The following is a 21,723-nucleotide window of genomic DNA, read 5'->3' on the forward strand; positions in this document are numbered from 1 at the left end:
GCCCAAGGCTGTTCTGTACCATGTGTGGGCTCGAGTCCGTTTTGTAAATGATATGATAATATATGATTGGACTTGAGGTCATTCTAAGCAACTATTAATGTGTGGACCTGAGGCCGTTCTGTACTTTATGTGGGCCTGAGGCCATTCCGATAATGATAGGCCTAAGGTCGTTCTATTAATGTGATGGGCCTATGGCCGTTCTATTTATATGATGGGCCAGAGGCTGTTTCGTATTATGTTGGGCCTGAGGCCATTCAATGATATGATTATGAATATTGTGAGAAACTCATGCTCATTCAATTAAACATTTTTACTGTATTATTATTCATTGTGCTTCGCTCACTCTATACTATGTATGTATATATAGGTGATCAGCAGCATAGAGCCCAACCTTAGAGTCTGCTTCAGGAGTTATTTTTGTGAACCTATTTGGCCGAGTCTCCTAGATGGAGCTTTTTTCTTTCACTCACATTATGTTATGACTTTTTTTTATTTTATTTTGCTACAATGGTCTTGGGACATGTAACCTAAAAGTATGAATTTTTCTATGGTATATAAGTTTCACATGGACATGTAAATTTGTGAATGTGCTATTGTGCATGTAATACATATTTTGATCATATTGGCACAACTCAATAGACTTCTTCATTTGTGATATGCTTCTGCTTACAGCCCCATTATTATAATTATTCTGTATGTTCGTATGAGGCCGCAGGTAATCAAGTGATTATTGGCTGGTTATGGTCTAAACCTCTAGGGGCAGGTTTGGGTCATGATAGAGTGGTATCAAAGAACGAGTTAATATCTCACACACGAGTCCATTTGAGCAATAAGAAGTCTAGAAAAGGCTTAAGTTGCATTCATAATGCATTCATAACCAGGTATGACATAAAGATGTGCATTTGTAAGTGTGACTTATATGCATATTTTATGTGAAAGTTATAATGTATGTTCATATAGATCATGGTGAGAGCAAGGGCAGAAGAAGTGGAGAAGTCAACCTCCACACGACTCGATAGAATAGAGTGAATGGTCATGGAAATGGCAGAGGCTTTTAGACAACAACAACAACAACAACAACAACAACAACAACAACAACGGCAGCAACAACCACTACAACCGCCACCAATGCCTATGCCACCACCTCTAGTGTAAGACCACCAAGCTAAAGATCGAACAATTACACTCACAGAAGAATTTAAAAAGATGAAGCCGCCATTGTTCAAAGAAGGAATTGACCCACTGAAAGCGGAGGCATGGGTGCTTGGCAGTGAAAAACTGTTTGAAGTCTTTCCGTGTACTGAGTCATAGAAAGTACTACTTGCTGCTTTTACACTAGAAGATGATGCACTCCGTTGGTGGATGCTTATTACAGATGAACATCAAGGAATGACTTGGGCTCAATTTTTGGAAGTCTTCTATGAAAAATATTTCCCACAGTGTATCCGAGACAGGAACGTGACAGAGTTTGAAAACTTGAAGCAAGGAAACAAAACTGTAGCAGAGTATAAGGCACAGTTTACCGAGTTAGCCCGTTTCGCACTGCACATGGTCAATACGGACTACAAGAAGGCAAGGAAATTCGAGGGAGGACTATGAGATTCTATTCTTGAGAAGATTAATGTTTTGAAGTTACCGAAATATGTTAATGTATTGGATAGGGCCCTAATGTCTGAGGATAACATAGCTAACCGCAACTGGTTCTCAGATTGGAAGACTAAGAGGTAGGGTTCTAATGTGCAAAAGGGGTTGGCATCCTCACAAAACAAGAAAAAGAATATGGGAACTTCCAATGCTTCTGGTTCCACCCTTGATTCAGCACCAACTTGCCCAGAGTGTGGAAAAAAACATCGGGGAGTTTGCTACCGAGCAACCGAGGCTTGTTTTAAGTGTGAAAAAATGGGTTATCTGGTGAGAGATTGTCCTTTGAATGATCAACAAAAAGTAAATAGACCAACTGCTAGTTTTACAGATTCCACTCCTGCAATGAAGACTACGGTGAGACCTCCTACTACTAGAGACAATGTCAGGCAAGCGAGAGTCTTTGCTCTTGTTCCTGGTAATAGAATACAGAGGTTGTGGTCTTAGGTACACTCTCTATCAATGGCCAACTGGCTCATATGCTACTTGATTCAGGTTCCATTCATTCCTTTGTTTCGAAAACATTTGCTCGTAATTTGATTAGACCTATGGAACCATTGAATTATGTGTTGTGTGTGTCTTTACCATTTGGGGACTCTATGTTATGTGCTTTTATTTACCCTGCATGTAAGCTTTTACTTGGGGATATTCCATTATGTGCTAATTTGATACCTCTTGATTTGGTTCATTTTGATATAATTTTGGGGATAAACTGGTTAACTAAGTATCATATAACCATCGACTGTGTGTCTAAACAAGTTGTTTTTCGGCCTCCGGGACAACATGAGTTTACTTTTGTGGGACATAGGGTAGTTCCTCTAGCCTATTTGATATCGGCCATGAAAGCTTGTAAATTACTTCAGAAGGGTTGTAAAGGTTATTTATGTAGTATTCTTCATATACAAACAACGGATGTGAGTGTTGATAATATCTCAATTGTTAGCGAATTTTCAAATGTATTTCCTGAGGATTTGCCAGGGGACTTGATAGACCGTGAGATTAAATCTGTTAATGATATTGTGCCAGGTACTCAACTGATTTCAAAAGCTCCGTATAGAATGTCTCCTGCAGAAATAAAGGAATTGAAAATACAGTTGCAAGAGTTTCTTGACAAAGGGTTCATCCTACCAAGTACATCGCTATGGAGCGCACTAGTTCTGTTTGTGAAAAAGAAAGATGGAACACTCCAGTTATATATGGACTATTGAGAACTTAATAAGGTAATTGTAAAGAATAAATACCCTTTACCATGAATTGATGACTTATTTGATCAATTACGGGGGGCACAAGTGTTTTCTAAAATTGACTTGAGATCCGGGTGTCATCAGTTGAAAGTCGAAGCAGAAGTTGTTGAGAAGACCACCTTCCAAACCAGGTATGGCCATTATGAATTTTTAGTCAAGCCATTTGGGGTTATGAATGCACCAGTAGCTTTTATGGATTTACTGAATCGAATTTTCAAACTGTATTTGGATGAGTTTGTGGTGGTATTCATTGATGATATCCTTATTTATTCAAAAAGGAGAGAAGAACATGAAAAGCACTTGAGATTAATTCTTCAAACACTTAGAGACAAGAAGTTATATGCTAAATTGAAGAGATGTGAATTTTGGACAAATGAAGTTGTGTTTTTGGGGCATGTGATTAATAAAGATGGGTTGTCTGTTGATCCGCAAAAGATAGAAGCTATTGTGAACTGGCCTACCCCTACTAATGTTACAGAAGTGCGTAGTTTTATGGGTTTAGTAGGTTACTATCAAAGATTTGTTAAAGATTTCTCCAAGATTGCAATGTCGCTTACCCAATTAACTCAAAAAGGTGTTCCATTCGAGTGGATAGAATAGAGGGAGTCTGCCTTCCAAGAATTGAAAAAAAGGCTCATAACAGCACCAATCCCCGCTCTGCTGTCAGGCACAAAAGGGTTTGTTATTTATAGTGATACTTCTTGGAAGGGATTGAGGTGTGTACTTATGCAGAATGGAAGAGTAATTGTGTATGCATCTTGACTATTGAAGCTGCATGAAAAGAATTACCCTACCTATCACGACCCAAACCCGCTCCTATCGGTTTAGCGTCATAACTGGCCAGCAATCCTTGGATTACCAAAGGCATCTAAACAGATTAACACATAATAAGGGGTTGCGGAAGCATATATATAAAGCAAACATAGTCCATTGAGCTGTGCAGACATACATGGGACAAAATTTTAAAACTTTATATATACACATGTGACGTCATATTTACATTAGTCTTACGTCACTCATATATATAGATAAAACCAAAATGGGACTTAGCCCAATATAAAGATAAACAGAAACTTGCTCAAATTTTAGGAAAAGAAAACCAAGTCTTAAACTTAGTTCACAAAACACGACCACATGACTTAGTTCACAAAGGTTGGCCGACAAAATAGAATTCCAGGCAATCATCATGAAGCCTGGTTGTAGGCCTGATCACCTACATACATAAATAATAGAGTGAGCGGGAGCCCAGTGAATAATAACAGAGTAAAAAAGTTTAACTAAATGATGTCATATATCAGATTCAGAAAGTAGATTCATTTTTATTTCAAAAACAAAAGCATATTCACATTCGTATTCTTGCTCAAATCATATACAGAAATCGAAGTTCATGCTTAATCATATGTGATACATCCATTAATGCTAACAGAACAGATACAGAACAAATGGTGGTTATGAGTAACCAGTTCCGTAAAGGAACCTCCGGATCCAAGTAACAGATAACAGATATGCTGAGCTCCATGATGGAGCCTCCGGTACGGGTAATAGATTGCAGACATATTAATTTCCATAATGGAGCCTTTGATACCGGGTAACAGCTAACAGATATGCTAAGGATACCATGAATACATTTCAGAAATTGGACAACCATATATTGTACAGAACATAAAATTTTAGAAAACAAATCTTATTTCATCATACAGAAAATAAATAAAGTTAAACATAGCTTTACTAAGTTATTGCTCACAGTTGGTTCCAAAAGCAGACAGACAGAGCAGAGAGATCGAATAGCTTACGACGCGTGACCTACACAAACAGATAATGGAAACACACTGAAACACACGCTCAGAAAATAATTAACTCATCACGTTCTGTTCTTAGTGTGTTTCTAAGTCTTATCCTCATTATTATGTTTTAAATAAGGCTTAGGAATGCCTAGGATGCAATAAGGATGCTAAAATGTGCTTTGAAACACTTAGCCAAATTTTCAAAAATAGGACAGTCCGCTCGAGCGTAATAACTATCGCTCGAGCGGTCTACAAAGTCTACAAAAGTACCGATTGCATGATTTTTCCGCTCGATGGTTGCTGGAGCCAAAGACTGAGTAAACAGGGTCCTCGCTCAAGCGCAACTCTAGTCGCTCAAGCAGTCTGCAAAGTTCTGTAAAACTTCTAGGAGCTTGAATTTTACAATCAATCTTAGACTTCTTCGCTCGAGGGAAGGTACAAAACAAAGGGTGGTCGCTCGAGCGCAACTTCTGTCACTTGAGCGATAATGTAGAATTCTGGAATTTTAAGATTACACTCCGAGCTTCAGAGCTCAATTTTAAGGCAACAAAACACATTCTTTTGGGCCAAGATTTAAGGAAACACTTATAAATTCATAATATATCATGAATCAAAAGCAATTTCGCAGAATTAACCCAAAAGCTTTGCCAATTGTGTTAAATTTAAACTCAAAATTCATGATACAAACATGCCTGTAATTTCTTTGAACTTTCTTTGAACTTAAACCCTTCAAATCATACTTAAACAAGGTAAATTGATGGAAAACATGATGAAGTCTCAAAATTAAGTTGAAAACATGACATGCATGGAAGAATTACTTGAAATCAACTTCAAAATACTATGAAATGCACATGCATGCTCTAACCTTCTTCTTTTCTACTTCATTAGTTCATTTCATGCATTAATCTTTCATTATCTTTTGAATTCACAAATTGAGTGAGCCAACTACATAACTTAAGGGTTGGATTTCTTACCTACAAAGCTCAATTCCTTGAATTCTTGAGTGATTCTTCCCAATTTCTCAAATTCTAGCTAAGTTCAAGCTAATTCCTTCAAATTCCCTAGCAATCTCCTTAGTTAAGCCTGATTTCTTTCTCATCCCTCCCTCCAACGGTTGTAGGGTCAAAAATGAGGAAATGAAGAATTAGAATGAGCCAGTGGAGTCCAATTATCCTTATGTAGGCCAGGCTAGTTAATCAAGTATAATTAAAGATAGATAATTAAGTTTAAGTTTAATTGAATATAATCTAATTATTTCATTCCGAGTCGAATTTCAATTCAACCTACCATAAAATTCTAAAAATGCTAATTAGCATGTATTGTCAGTCAATTTCACATTATGTGGTCGATAAGGCCTTCAATTCGCAGAAACAAACAGAATTCTAAACAGATATTTCTATAACAGACAAATATAATGCAAATACCACATAACTCATGCAATTAACGTAGAATTTCATCTTAATTACTTATTAGGCATTCTTAATCATGGATTATAGGCTAATCATAGGTTAGGGTTGTTACAGTCTTCCCTCCTTAAAGAGTTTGGTCCTCCAAACTCAAATTACCTTCAGCCTGGAAGAATGTCGGATCTAGAGGGAACAAATTAGGGTATCTTTTCATCATATCTTCCTCAATTTTCCAAGTTGCATATGTTCCTCCATGGTTTTTCCAGTCAACTTTCACAAGTGGAATTTCTTTGTTTCTTAGCCTTTTGATCCTTCGATTGACAATCTGAATTGATTGTTCTTCATATGTATAATTATCATTCAGAAGCACATGAGTTGGTTCAATAACATGATGTGGATCCCATAAATATTCCCGAAGCATAGAAATATGAAATACATTGTGCATTTGCTCCATCACCGGATTGATTTTCTCAAGAATTTGATATGGCCCATTGTATCTTGGTGCCAATTTGCCTTTCACTCCAAACCATGCCTGACCTTTCATCGGAGTCACTCTTATAAACACATGGTCTCCGACCTCATATTCTTTGTCTCGCCTTAGAACATCTACATAATTCTTTTACCGACTTTGTGCAGATTTCAAACGTTGCAATATTAGCTTCACTTTCTCAGTTGTCTCTTGGACCAATTCTGGCCCCAATAATGGTCTATCACCTACTTCGGCCTAATAAAATGGAGAATGACACTTCCTACCATACAGGGCTTCATAAAGAGCCATATCGATGCTTGAATAGTAGTTGTTGTTGTATACAAATTCAACCAAAGGTAGATGAGTCTCCCAATTTCCTTGGTAGTCTAACACGCACATCCGTAACATGTCTTCCAATGTTTGAATGGTTCATTTAGATTGGCCATTTGTGTATGGGTGATAAGCACTACTTAGTCTCAGTTTAGTCCCCAAAGCCTGTTTCAAACTCTGCCAAAATCTCGAAGTGAACTTAGGATCTCTATCAGATACTATGCAAACTGGAACTTCATGCAATTCATAATCTCATTTACATATAAATTAGCCAACTTATCTGAATTACACAAAGATTTGACAGGCAAAAAGTGGGCAAATTTAGTTAAATGATCCACAATGACCTAGATAGAATCCATACCTCGAGATGAGCAAGGCAGTCCAACAACGAAATCCATCGTAATGTGCTCTCATTTCCATTCTAGTAATGGGAGCGATTGAAGTAGATCGGTGGGTCGTTGATACTTGGCTTTCACTAGTTGGCAATGCAAGCATTCAGCTACGAAGTCAGCAATACTCTTCTTCATTCCAGGCCACCAGAAATTCTGTTTCAGATCTTTGTACATTTTCATATTACCTAGATGCATAGTAAATTTCGAATTGTGAGCCTCGGTCATACCATGTGCTCTTATGTCAGAACAATCCGGTACACAAGGCCTGTCTTGAAATTTCATCACACTGTTCTCAAATACAAATCCTAGTCTCGGTTCTGTGTCAATTTCATTCATAATTGTCTGCAGAAATTCATCTTCAAGTTGTTTCTCTCTAATTTCTTCAATAATTGTAGGCTAGATAGAGATGGCGGCTAGGAGTCCACCATGTTCACGTAACACAATTTCACTCTCATTTCTCTCCAAGTCACATAACAATTCCTTCCGATTGGTAAGCAAACATGACAAATTCCCAATAGATTTTCAGCTCAAAGCAACTGCCACTGCATTTGCTTTCCCCGAATGGTACAGAATTTGCAAGTCACAATCTTTGATCATTCCAATCGAATGGCATATTTTTCTGTGTTAGCTACGTCAAAGGCATAGCAAGTTTGGAGAAGTCCTTTACAAATCTGCGTAATAACCTATAAGCCCCAAAAAGCTTCTGACTTTGGATATGTTAGTTGGTCTTGACCAACCCACAATAGCTTTGATTTTTGGTGGGTCAACAGAGATGCTCTCTTTATTGATTACATGCCCCAGAAATGTTACACAGTCAAGCCAAAATTCGCATTTGGACAGTTTTGCATACAATTTATTTCCTCTCAAGGTCATTAAGCCAATTCTCAGATGACGTTCATATTCTTCCCTACTTTTAGAATAGATCAAAATATCATCAATAAAGACAACTATAAATTCATCAAGAAATTGTTTGAACACCCTATTCATTAAGTCTATGAATATTACAGGTGCATTAGTTACCCCAAACGGCATTGCCAAAAACTCATAGTGCCCATATCTAGTCCGGAAAGCGGTTTTCTCTATGTCTTCTGCCTTAACTTTCAATTGGTGGTATCCAGATCGAAGATCAATTTTGGAAAACACCTGGGCTCCCTGGAGTTGGTCAAACAAATCATCTATTTAGGGTAGTGGATATTTATTCTTGACAGTTACTTTGTTCAATTCCCAATAATCTATACATAGTCTCAAAGACCCATCTTTTTTTTTAACAAACAAAACTAGAGCACCCCAAGGTGAAGTACTCGATCGGATAAACTTCTTGTCAAGTAGTTCTTGAAATTGGACCTTCTGTTCTTTTAATTCAGAGGTTGACGTTCGGTATGGGGTTTTAGAAATCGATTGTGTTCTAGGTACAACATTAATAGTAAACTCAATTTCCCTATCAATTAAGTCTCTGGGCAAATCGTTTGGAAACACATCGGGAAATTCATTCACTGCTGGGATGTTCTCTATGTTGGGGCTCTTAGAAGTCACATTCAAAACGCAACACAAATAACCCCGACACCCTTTTCTTAAAATTTTTTTGGCTTTCACAAAAGAAATCAAGTACGGTGGAGGAATTACCCTATTCCCAACAAATACAAACTCAGGTATACCAGGTGGTCAAAACACGATAGTTTTATTCACACAATCAATAGTTGCACAATACTTCGTCAACCAATCCATTCTAAGTATACAGTCAAAATGATCAATACCCGATGGCAACAAATCAATATACAATGTCGTATCACCAATCACAATATCACATGTTGGATAAACATACACACATACCATAGAACCTCCAGATGGTGTAGACACAGATAGTAAATAATTCATAGGTTCTAATGGTCTAGTCAATTTTCGTGAGAAAGCATGCGATATAAAAGAATGGGTGGATCCAGAATCAATCAATACATATGCATTTTGGGCACAGATGGGAATTAAACCTGACACCACAACTTCGGTGTTCTGCACATCACCAAGCACTTGTGCAAAAACTCAACCTTGTCTTAAAGTTTCTCTCCCACTGTTAGCTCTCATAGTTGTCCTAGATGCAGAAGTGTATTCGGTTGAACTTGTCGCAGGATAGTTGGCATTATCAGACCCAAACGGACAATCTTTCACTGCATGGCCTATCTTGCTACATTAGAAACAAGCACCGAATGCACGGTAAAACACAACCCTATGCTTTCTTCCACAATCAGGACAAACTGGTATAGACCCACTACTTTGACTTGAGCTACTTGTAGGCTTCGTGTTTGCTTTTTGTTTACAAAAGAGCGGCCCTTTCTAAAACTGTACCCAGACCTCTTATCTCTTCATTCTGTTGTTATTAGGGCTTTGGTTTGTTTCATAGCTGCTAGGTTGCCTTCAGCCATGAAGGCCCTGTCAAGAACATCCACATATTTGGGCAGTTTCAACACTCTTACCAGATCAAAGACATCCAAATTTAGACCTCCTTCAAATTTGTAGGCTTTCTTGTGGTCCGTGTTAACCATGTGTGGTGCAAATCGGGCTAACACTATGAACTTGGCCTCGTACTCTACTATTGACATATTGCCTTCCTTGAGTTCTTGAAATTCAGAAACTTTTCAGTCCCGAAAGCACTAAGGGAAGTACTTGTCGTAGAAGATCTCTTTGAATTGAACCCATGTCATGTTCCCATTGTCATTTCAGATTAGAAACCAACATCATCAGGATTTATCTTTTAATGTATAGATGGCCAAGAGAACCTTCTGAGTCTCGGTGTAGGGAAACACTTCGAACAACTTTTCCATCTCAAGTAGCCATGACTCGGCTTTCAACGGCTCAATTCCACCCAAGAAAATCTATGGCTTCATCATATTGAATTTCTGAGTTAAGCTGATGATGTCATTGTTTATCGGTTTTGCTTGGACCAGAGGTGGTGGAGGAAGCAAAGGTTGTCGCCTCAAAGATTCTGTTAAGGCTGCAAGCATTTGTTCTATTCAGCTCATTCGGGCTTCGAAAAATTCAGTTGCATCATTACTTCTTGAATTTTCCATGTTGCTATACGTAAACGAGGCAATAATAAACATAGGAATAATCTTGTTCACAGTGTTCGAAGTATTCAGTTTCAGTTCATTCCTTTCAATTTCATGTGTTCATATTCAGATTTAGTTTTCACATTTACATAAATTAACACACACTCACACATGTAGATCTAATGTCCCTAATTCTTTCTAGGACATCCTATAGCTCATATAGACTCATGGGTGCGGTTTAACTCATGCTCTAATACCACTCTGTCATGACCCAAACTCGCCCCTATAGGTTTAGCGTCGTAACTGATCAACAATCATTGGATTACTAAAGGTCTCTGAACAAATTAACACATAATAAGGGGTATCGGAAGCATATATATAAAACATACATAGTCTATTGAGCTGTGCAAACATGCATGAGACATAAATTTAAAACTTTTTATACACACATGTGACGTCATATTTACATTAGTCTTACGTCACTCACATATACAGATAAAACCAATATGGAACTTAGCCCAATATTTAGATAAACAAAAACTTGTTCAAATTTCACAAAAAGAAAATAAAGTCTTAAACTTAGTTCACAAAACATGACCATATGACTTTTTTCAGAACCTCCTCGGAAGGCACAAAGGTTGGCCAACAAAATATAATTCCAGGCAATCATCATTGAGCCTGGTTGCGCGACTGATCACCTACATACATAAATAATAGAGTGAGCGGAAGCCTAGTGAATAATAACAGAGTAAATAACTGAATGATGTCCTATATTAGATTCAGAAAACAGATTCATTTTTATTTCAAAAACAGAAGCAAATTCACATTCGTATTCTTGTTCAGATCATATACAGAAATCGAAGTTCATGCTTAATCATACATTATACATCTACTAGCGCTAATAGAACAGATACAGAACAGATAGTGGTTATGAGTAACCAGTTCCATAAAGGAACTTCCAGATCCAGGTAACAAATAATAGATATGCTGAGATCCATGATGGAGCCTTCGGTACGGGTAACAAATTGCAGACATATTAAGTTCCATAATGGAACCTCCAATACTGGGTAACAGCTAACAAATATGCTAAGGATACCATGAATACATTTCAGAAATTGGACAATCATTCATTGCACATAACATAACATTTCAGAAAACAGATCTTATTTCATCATACAGAAAATAAATAAAGTTGAACATAGCTTTACTAAGTTATTACTCACAGTTGGCTCCAAAAGCAAATAGACAGAGCAGAAAGATCAAATAGCTTACGACGTGTGATCTACATAAGCAGATAATGGATACACATTGAAACACACGCTCGAAAAATACTTAACTCATCACGTTTCGTTCTTAGTGTGTTTCTAAGTCTTATCCTTATTATTATGTCTTAAATAGGGCTTGGGAATGCCTAGGATGCAATGAGGATGCTAAAATGTGCTTTGGAACTCTTAGCCATATTTTAAAAAATAGGGCAGTTCGCTCGAGCACAATATATGTCGCTCGAGCAGTCTGCAAAGTCTGCAAAAGTATTGGTTGCATGATTTTTTCGCTCGATGATTGCTCGAGCCAAAGACTGAGTAAATAGGGTACTTGCTCAAGCGCAACTTTGGTCGCTCAAGCGGTCTACAAAGTTTTGTAAAACTTCTGGGAGCATGAATTTTACGCTCGAGCTTAGACTTCTTCGCTCGAGCGGAGGTACAAAACAAATGGTGGTCGCTTGAGCGCAACTTCTGTCGCTCGAGCGGTGATGCAGAATTCTAGAATTTCCAGATTACACTCCCAGCTTCAAAACTCAATTTTAAGGCAATAAAACACGTTCTTTTGGGCCAAAATTTAAGAAAACACTTATAAATTCATAATATATCATGAATCAAAAGCCATTTCACAAAATTCAGGCCAAAAGCTTCACCAATTATGTTAAATTTAAACTCAAAACTCATGATACAAACATGCATGTAATTTCTTTGAACTTTCTTTGCACTTAAACCCTTCAAATCATGCTCAAACAAGGTAAATTAATAGAAAACATGATGAAGTCTCAAAATTAAGTTGAAAACATGACATGCATGGAAGAATTTCTTGAAATCAACTTCAAAATACTATGAAATGCACATGCATACTCTAATCTTCTTCTTTCCGACTTCATTAGTTCATTTTATGCATTAATCTTTCATTATCTTTTGAATTCACAAATTGAGTGAGCCAACAACATAACCTAAGGGTTGGATTTCATACTTACAAATCTCAATTTCTTAAATTCTTGAGCAATTCTTCCCAATTTCTCAAATTCTAGCTAAGTTCTAGCCAATTCCTTCAAATTCCCTGGCAATCTCCCTAGTTGAGCTTGATTTCTTTCTCATCCCTCTCTCCAACAGTTGTAGGCTAAAAAATGAGGAAATGAAGAAGTCTAGAATGAGCTAGTGGAGTCTAATTATCCTTATATAGGCTAGGCTAGCTAATCAAGTATAATTAAAGATAGATAATTAAGCTTAAGTCTAACTGAATATAATCCAATTATTTCATTCCGAATCAAATTTCCATTCAACCTACCATAAAATCTAAAAATTCTAATTAGCATGTATTCTCAATCAATTTCACATTATGTGGCTGATAATGCCTTCAATTCGCAGAAACAAACAGAATTCTGAACATATATTTCTATAACAGGCAAATATAATGCAAATACCACATAACTCATGTAATTAACGTAGAACTTCATCTTAATTACTTATTAGGCATTCATAATCATAGTTTATAGGCTAATCACAGGTTGGGATTGTTACACTACCCACGATTTGGAGTTAGCTACAGTGGTTTTATTGAAAATATGGTGGCATTATCTTTATAGAGCGACATGTGAAGTCTACACCAACCATATGAGTCTCAATTATTTCTTTACTCAAAATGAGCTTAATATGCAACAAAGACGGTGGTTAGAACCTATAAAAGATTATGACTTGCAGATTCATTACCATCTCGGCAAATCCAACATGGTAGCAGATGCTCTTAGTAGAAAGTCAATGGGGAATCTAGCATGTTTGCTTACAAAGCGGAGTGAACTATTACTTGACTTGGAGTGAATGGAAGTGGACATCGTGCTACATGAACAAGGCAGAATGTTAGCCGCAATATCAACCCAACCAGCTATCATTGAAGAAATTAAACAAAGGCAATCGGAGGATGAATTTCTCAAGAAAGTTTGTGATGAGATGAAAATGAAGCCAAGACCGGGATTCTCTTTGGAAGCTCAAGTGTTAAAGTTTAAGGGAAGATTGTGTGTTCCAAATATTCCAGAAATTAGAGGAAGAGTTTTGGAAGAAGCTCACAAATCCAAATTTGCTATGTATCTTGGAAATACTGAAATGTATCAAGATCTCAAGCAAGCTTTTTGGTGGCCTAACACGAAGAGAGAAATTGCAGAGTTTATTTCTAGATGTCTTCAATGTCAGCAAGTGAAAGCGGAGCATCAAAAACCAACGGATTTACATCAGCTTCTCCCTATTTCGGAATGGAAGTGGGAGCACATAACTATGGATTTTGTTGTTGGTTTACCCCAAACACCCTGAGGTATGGATACTATATGGGTTATTGTGGATAGATTAACTAAGTTTGCTCACTTTTTTCCTATGAAAACTATTTATAATACTGATAGACTTGTTACTGTATACATGGATGGGATCATTCGATTGCATGGTGTTCCAGTCTCCATTATGTCGGATAGAGATTCGAAGTTTGTGTCAAGATTTTGGCAGAGCTTACAGGAAGCATTGGGGACGGAACTGAGGTTCAGTACTGTGTTTCATCCACAAACTAATGGGCAGTCTAAAAGGACTATACAAACGTTGGAGGACATGCTCCGAACGTGTGTTTCAGATTTTCATGAGAGTTTGGAAACTTATCTACCTGGAAAAATTTTCATATAACAATAGTTTCCACTCTAGTATAGGGATGGCACCATATGAAGCTTTATATGGGAGGAAATGTCGAACTCCGATTTGTTGGATTGAAGTTGAGGATAGAGCATTGATGGGGCCTGAGATTGTACAAATTACTACTGAGAAGATCAAGATCATCCAACAGAGATTAAAAACTGCTCCAAACTGACAAAAGAGCTATGTAAATCAAAGAAGGAGAGTCGTAGAATTTGAGGTTGGAGGTCATGTTTTTATCAAAGTCACTTTAATGAAAGGGCAAACAAGATTTGGGAGAAAGGTGAAATTGTCACCCCGATAAATAGGGCCACTCCAAATTTTAGAAAGATTGGATCCGGTTGCCTATCGAATTGCTTTACCACCAGGTATCGAGCAAGTGCATAATGTGTTCCACATGTCAATGTTGCGAGGCTACCTTCAAGATCCTTCTCATGTTATTGATTATCATCATATTGCTCTAGATGACGATATGCTTTATGAGGAAACCCTTATTCGGACCCTTGATCGAAAAGTCAAGCAATTAAGAAACAAGACTATCTTCAAGATCGTTCTCAGTAGGAAGATTATCCATGTTTATATGTATTTTGAGCTTGATCATGTAATTCATGAACTTATGAAAAAGATGAGACCTTGAATTTGATATTGAAGCAAGATTGATATGTTTGAGTTAAAATTACACTTGAATCATGCTAGTATATCATATTTTTGAGTTAGTTTTGCATGAATTTGGGCTTGGAAATGAGTATGGAATATTGCATTTTATGCCACTTTCAGACTGTCTGGATTTTGCCCAGACTGCTCGTGCGGCTGCGAGCTCCACACGAGCGGAACATGAACAAAATCTTAGGGTTGCATTCTGGTTGCTCGAACAACTCACACTTCTACACAAGCAAAGCATGATCGCTCGAGTGGTTGGACCTGTCTCACGAGCGGCTAACAGGGAAGAAAATCCTGCTTTCTTGTGTTGACCATTTTGACCTTCTGAACGCATTCTTAACCTTATCTAAACCCTCCGGAAAATGAAATGATGATTAGAAACTATTGAAAAAGGTTGTGCATCATTGAAACAAAAGTGTACGAAGTGAACAAATTATTTATCGAATGTGTATGTGAAATGTTTGTGAAGGTCGTGTGTTGGAGGAAACGCCACAAGACCAAACACACTATGAGTAATAGTATTGTAAAGATATGTTCGTAATTACTTATTTTGATCCGTGAACGATGATTTATTCTGCTATTGTGTTTTAATCGAAATGAATGGGTTTCATGAATGTTATATGACATATGCAATGTGGACCTAAGGTCGTTCCGTTATACTATAATATGTTTGGACCCGAGGCCGTTCTGTACCATGTGTGGGCCCAAGGCCATTCTGTAAATGATATGATAATATGTGATTAGACCTGAGGTCATTCTGAACAGCTGTTAATGTGTGGGGCCGAGGCCGTTCTATACCTTATATGGGCCTGAGGTCGTTCCAATAATGATGGCCTAAGGCTATTTTGTTAATGTGATGGACCTAAGGTTGTTCTATTTGTATGATGGGCCTGAGGCCATTTCATATTATGTTGGGCCCGAGGCCGTTCAGTGATGTGATTATGAATATTGTAGGAAACTTATGCTCATTCATTTAAACCTTTTTACTGTATTATTACTCATTGAGTTTCGCTCACTCTATATTATGTATGTATATGTAGGTGATTAGCAGCATGGAGCCCAACCTTAGAGTCTGCTTCAAGAGTTATTTTTGTGAATTTGTTTGGTCTCCAAGATAGAGCTTTTGCCTTTGACTCACATTATGTTATGACTTTTGTTTTGATTTTGCTATAATGGTCATGGGACATGTAACCTGTAAGTATGAATTTTTCTATGGTACACAAGTTTCTCACAGACATGTAAATTTGTGAATGTGCTATGATGCATGTAATGTATATTTTGATCATATTGGCACAACTCAATAGACTTTTTCACTTGTGATATGCTTCCGCTTATGGCCCCATTATTATAATTATTTTGTATGTTCATATGAAGCCGCAGGTAATCAAGTGATTATTGGCCGGTTATGGTCTAAACCTCTAGGGGCGAGTTTAGGTCATGACAGGACATTAGTGTAATTCATTCAAGTTTTAAAATATTGCACATTTTTTTATAAGAAAATATATATAAATTTTTAAAGCTTGTTAATCCATTCAATATTATTAGTGTATCAATTGTTTTGTTAACTTTACTTATAGAGGTTTTTTTTTATAATTTTTTTTTTTTGGTTGAAGATTGTGTTACTTGAAAACCAAACTACCCAACCTCAATCTAGACTAAAGAAAAAAAGAGCAGGAGGAACTTCTCCATGTACACTACTAGCGCATTACCTCAACCCGCCATTCTAGCCAAGCCATGGGTGACCTTATTCCCAAGAAATGCAACGTGAGATATATGACAGTAACAAAAGCTATGACGACCCTTATCCGAAGTAACTTGCAACCAAAAAGAGAATACAAGTGAATCAGATCTCAAATAGCTTAAATAGTTAAGAGAGAATCACCCTCAATGTGGATATTGCGAAGACCCAGCTCCTTTGCAAATGACATCGCTCATAAAACCACATATGCCATAGGACAGTTTGTCTCTCCCCAACATTGAACTTGCTTCGCCAAGGATGCAATCACCAACCCCTGTTATTTCATATGATGATGCCAATCCCAATTGCTTGTTGTTGACCGAACACTACTCTATCTAAATTCACCTTTCAGAATCCTTCTTGCGAAGCAACCTAATGAGTAGGAGGTGGCACAGAATGAGACCCACAGACGCGAACGCGGGCTTGCTCAAAATCTTGCACAAGATCACAAACCCCTCTAATCACAGCATTTTGTGACTCGTGCATATTATTAATCACCCGCTAATTTAGGACAATCCATAACCCCTAACTGATTGTGATGAATAATCCTAACCCAACATCATCAAATTGCATTACGACCGCATCAACCCATTGCCGAAAGTCAGAGCACCCTTCAACACATGATCGAATATGCAGAGGACTCAAAGCCCATACCTGTTGTGCTGCCTAACAATCCCAAACACAACGCACAATTGTCTTAACCATATCCATAGAATCTAAACAATTCTCTGGCACTGGTACTTTGCGATGATGCAATTGGGACCGAGTCGGTAAGATGTTCGAACAAGCGTTCTAAGAAAACACCTTAATTTTATTTGGAAGACAAAGAAGCCATAATCACTTCCAAAATCGGTGTTGTTCTTTGCCCCTATTTGATGATCCCACAGAGGTATTTATAAATGAAATCTACAATTATAAATGGTAGGCCGACCAAACTGAAAAAATACCACTTCTTGTAAAGTGCCAAATCAACTAATCTGGAGGAAAGTTCTGACTTAACTAAATTTGTTGAATGACCTGTACATCGATGTCAAAGAATCTAGCAATCAACAAATCCCAATTCCAAACCCTCCAATCCAAGTTAATGAGAGTGTTAACCGTGGTTGAATGATCACCGTTGATAGGAGAAACAAGTTGAAAAGAAAATTTCTGTGGCAACCACTTGTCCTCCATATTTTAACACTTTGGCCATCTCCAATATGCCATTGAACACCTGCCATTAACAGTGGTTTCACATTGAAAATGCTATGCCAAGTAAACGACAAGTTCGAACCCAATGTTGTATAAGGAAACTTGAGGAATGATAATATTTTGCTTTGAGAATTCTACCCAACAACGAGTCCGAGAATTGAACCAACCTCCATCCTTGCTTAGCAAGCATAGCTTTGTTGAAAGCTAATAGTTGACGAAAACCCATACCTTTCCTATTTCAAAGTACACAAAGCAGCCCATCTTTTCTAATGAATTTTCTATTCCTCTACTCTTTGACCCCACCAATACTGGCTAACCATAGCGCACATTTCATCACATAGGGTCTCAGGAACTTGGAAACAATACATGACATAAGTAGGTATCGCTCGCGTGACTAGTATCGCTCACGTGACTGGTTTAATCAACACTTCTCCACTCACCATAGATATAAATTTCTCTTTCTAACCGTGGAAATGCTTCCAAAGCCTATCTTTGATGCACCGAAACTCCTCCCGTTTTGAGCACTCAACAAAGTAAGGTGACCCCAAAATGTTTCCCAATTCCACCATGGTTCCCATTTACAATTCTACACTTATCAATGCTTGCAAACCAGAAGTAACATTTGGATTAAAATAGATGACAAACTTGTGGAGATTGACTTGTTGCTGCAACACGCGTTCATAGGTCCAAAGTAATTCTTTAATCACCACCACCTTACCCATTGATGCAGTTCCAAACAATATACTATCATCTACAAAAAAATAGGTAGGACACCTGTGGATTGCTACGACATACAGTAATGCTCTTGATCCTCTGTTCCTCTTCAGCTTGTTGAATGAAATATCACAATTCTTTAGCACATAGTACAAACAAATACAAGGAAGTGAACAGCCTTGACGAAGCCTTCAAATTAGACAAAATGATTGTGTGGGATTGCCATGTTAGTAATGGGCGCCCATGTGGCATGACCATTTGAATTTGAATTTGGAATCCTATCCAAATAGGTTTTGAAATTGAATTCAAACCTATTTAGGATAACCACTCAAGATACAGATATTATCAGTTTTAACTGATATGGATAGATATAATAATATATTATATATCTGATATATGGTTATGGGTAATTAAGAGAGAAACAACGTATGATCTGTTTCTAACCATATACTGACTCTCTCCCAAAAACAACGATCAAGTCATTTGCACTGTGATTTGTGTGGGTGATATTCAATCTGTGATATCACTTCACTGCTGGGTTGGTTTATCAGACTCTGGAAGCACGTGATTTATCCACGAGGTTCTATCATCAAAGAGGTATGATCTAAACATTTTATCCGCTGCATGTTTTGTACTTTGATTTACATTGGTATCAGAGCCATTAATGGATATTTTCGTGTTTCTTTTTAATCATGTGTATATTTTTACATGTGTATGTTTACATTATATACATGAATGTTTGTAAAGGAGAAAAAAAAAATCTACTTTGATTAGATTAAGAGCATAAATATTTTTTTATGTTCATTAATGTCTTTTTTCATACCATAAACGGTTTTATTTTGAAAAAGGGAGTCCGGCAGTATAAGAATCGGACCAGTCAGTACCCTGGAAGGCGGCGCGTGGTATGCACGCGCCACCACGCCGCAGCCACGCCCTGCCACGCGCCCACACGCGCCAGACGCCCCTGCAGACGCGCCTGCACGCGCCATCACGCGCGCGTCAGCGGCGCTGTCCACGCGCACGCCGTCCGCGCCTCGCATGCGCGCCGCGTGCTGGAGCCGAGCGCCGAGCCGCGCTCCGAACCGCGCTGAGCCGCCCCTTAAGCCGACTCGCGCCGAGTTGCGCTGAACGGCGCCGAGCCGAGCCGAGCCGTTTTTCCCACCTGGCTTGGCTCTAAGGCTCTGTTTGTTTGTTTTTAATTTTGAATTGCGTTAATTGGCCATAATTTATTCGTTATAGCTTTGTTTTAAGCATGGTTGGTACCGTTAGACTCAGAATTAATTTTTCTACATTCTGCAAAATTTTGAAAATTTTATGAAAATAAAAAATATTTTTCCTGAAATAATAATGCATTATTTTTGCTTTAAAATGCATCTGGTGTTGCATGATTAAATTTCTGGGGCTGAATTTTTTATTGTAGACTATTGATATAGTTTACTATTTACTGGTATAGTTATAGCATTTTATCAGATTCTGGAATATTTATTTCTGATTTTATGTGTGTTTATTAGTTATTTAATATTCCAGAAAATACCAGAAAATTTCAGGATGATGTACTTTCTGTTATGGCATAATTTAAATATTTAATACAGCATATTTTTTTTAGAATTTGTAATATGTTGTAATTAGAGGAGCATGATTATTTATTTATTTATTTATTTGAATTCCATTATTAAATGAATATAGCATGAGTTATTTGTAAATTTACATTAAGATGCTATTGTATAGAATTTATCATGCTTTGTATATGCCATAGTCAGTGGGAGGTTATTCGGTTGAGAGAAATCTTTGTAAATTAACTCTCGAAAACCAATATTTTGCGCATAAATTAAATTAAATTTTGGATAATTGTCACCTGTGGCGCAAGAGATGATTACGAGCATAGCGGATTTTCGATCTTGCGACTTGTGTAATATTGTCACTATTTAATTTAGTTTTTTGCGGCAAAATTATATTATGCTAATCAAATTAATCCCAATGCGAATTTCTCTCTAAATTGATTTAACTTATGGAAGTTAATTTGATTGACCTAGACTTAGTAGAGATGTTCAAATGTGAACAAACTAATCCCATTCTTTAGATGAGCAAAAGTCTTGGAGACTTTAGGTCAAACCTTAATTGAGCCAAAGTAAGGAAACATGACTCAAAGTCGCCGTGGTTTTGGTGCCTTGTTTGGCACGATAAAAACTAATGTGTGCGCTATGGTTAGCGGCATACTACGTAGTTTTGGTTGGCAAATTTTGGAGTTATGAAATTAGTAAGCCCTCAATAGATCAGTATATGATCTTGACTAATGAGCTGCGCGGATTGACTTTGTAATTTGATTTGTAAATAATGTTACATCATTGGATGAAGTAACATTCAAGAGTCACGTCATCCTAGAAATGCGAGCTTAAATAAAATTAGTCATTAAGTGTAAGACGAGTAGCCAGTATGAGCAGTGTTTTGCTCTCTACCCAATTATTGGGAGTTGGATGGAGCAAAATTTCATGCACTATAATAGTGTGCGTTGAAATATCACGTGAAGTTAAAAGATTAGTGCTTAGAAGCTGCAAAATCTATTAACACTATGTGAAAAGATTAGCGCTTAGTAGCTGCAAAATCTATTAACACTAAGTGAAAAGATTAGCGCTTAGTGGCTGCAAAATCTATTAGCATTGCCAACTTGTCTAAGTCTGGACACTTACTGTTTCCACACTTGAGTGTGAGACATGAGGAGGGGCTTCTTTGTATAATTCCTTAGCTAGGCTAACGTTTTTTTAATAACGTTTAACACTAAGCGCAAACGTTGCGGCATAGTGATGAAAAGGTCAAGGCTGACAAGGTTGTTATGACTCTAAGAATTTGACGCATCACTTGTGAGAGCATTGTGTTGAATTAGACTCTTTAGCCTAATTCGCGCTTAAGTTACTTTGGAGCTGTCATAGTTGATAGCTTATTCTCTCCTTCTTGTGGATAGTAGAATTAATTGCAAGTAACTATGAAGTGAGAAATAGATATGGCAAGATGAGTATCGTCATCTTTCAACTAGATGCAGTAAAGTGTATGGAGAATAAAATTGACTTGAAGGTGCAGGGGATTAGCACTTACTAGTTAAATTTGCGACTTAGGCGCACTTGATATCTCCATGACATCCCTTTTATGATCTAGTGAATATGACTTTGTCGTGAGTCATTACCTA

The 21,723-nt window shown here is 37.4% G+C and overlaps 2 protein-coding genes and 1 pseudogene across 2 annotated transcripts; 2 read left to right on the forward strand and 1 right to left on the reverse strand.

Annotated features, from left to right (window-relative positions):
• The first annotated feature begins 1,899 nt into the window (after window positions 1-1,899).
• Window positions 1,900-2,849, forward strand: LOC145805639 (uncharacterized). The gene is made up of 2 exons (XM_082900820.1): window positions 1,900-2,059; window positions 2,137-2,849. The coding sequence occupies exons 1-2, from the start codon at window positions 1,900-1,902 to the stop codon at window positions 2,847-2,849; spliced, it is 873 nt and encodes a 290-aa protein (XP_082756946.1).
• A 207-nt stretch (window positions 2,850-3,056) lies between these two features.
• On the forward strand, window positions 3,057-3,485 carry LOC145805675 (putative mitochondrial protein AtMg00860 pseudogene; annotated as a pseudogene).
• Window positions 3,486-6,051: 2,566 nt separating this feature from the next.
• LOC145805713 (uncharacterized) lies at window positions 6,052-6,619 on the reverse strand. The gene is made up of 2 exons (XM_082900908.1): window positions 6,235-6,619; window positions 6,052-6,065 (listed from the first exon to the last, which is right to left on the reverse strand). Exons 1-2 carry the CDS (start codon window positions 6,617-6,619, stop codon window positions 6,052-6,054), a joined length of 399 nt encoding a protein of 132 aa, XP_082757034.1.
• Window positions 6,620-21,723: the final 15,104 nt, after the last annotated feature.

This window comes from Camellia sinensis, chromosome 1 (genome assembly GCF_055761805.1).
Source record: "Camellia sinensis isolate YWXY chromosome 1, ASM5576180v1, whole genome shotgun sequence".
Classification (NCBI taxonomy): Eukaryota; Viridiplantae; Streptophyta; class Magnoliopsida; order Ericales; family Theaceae; genus Camellia; species Camellia sinensis.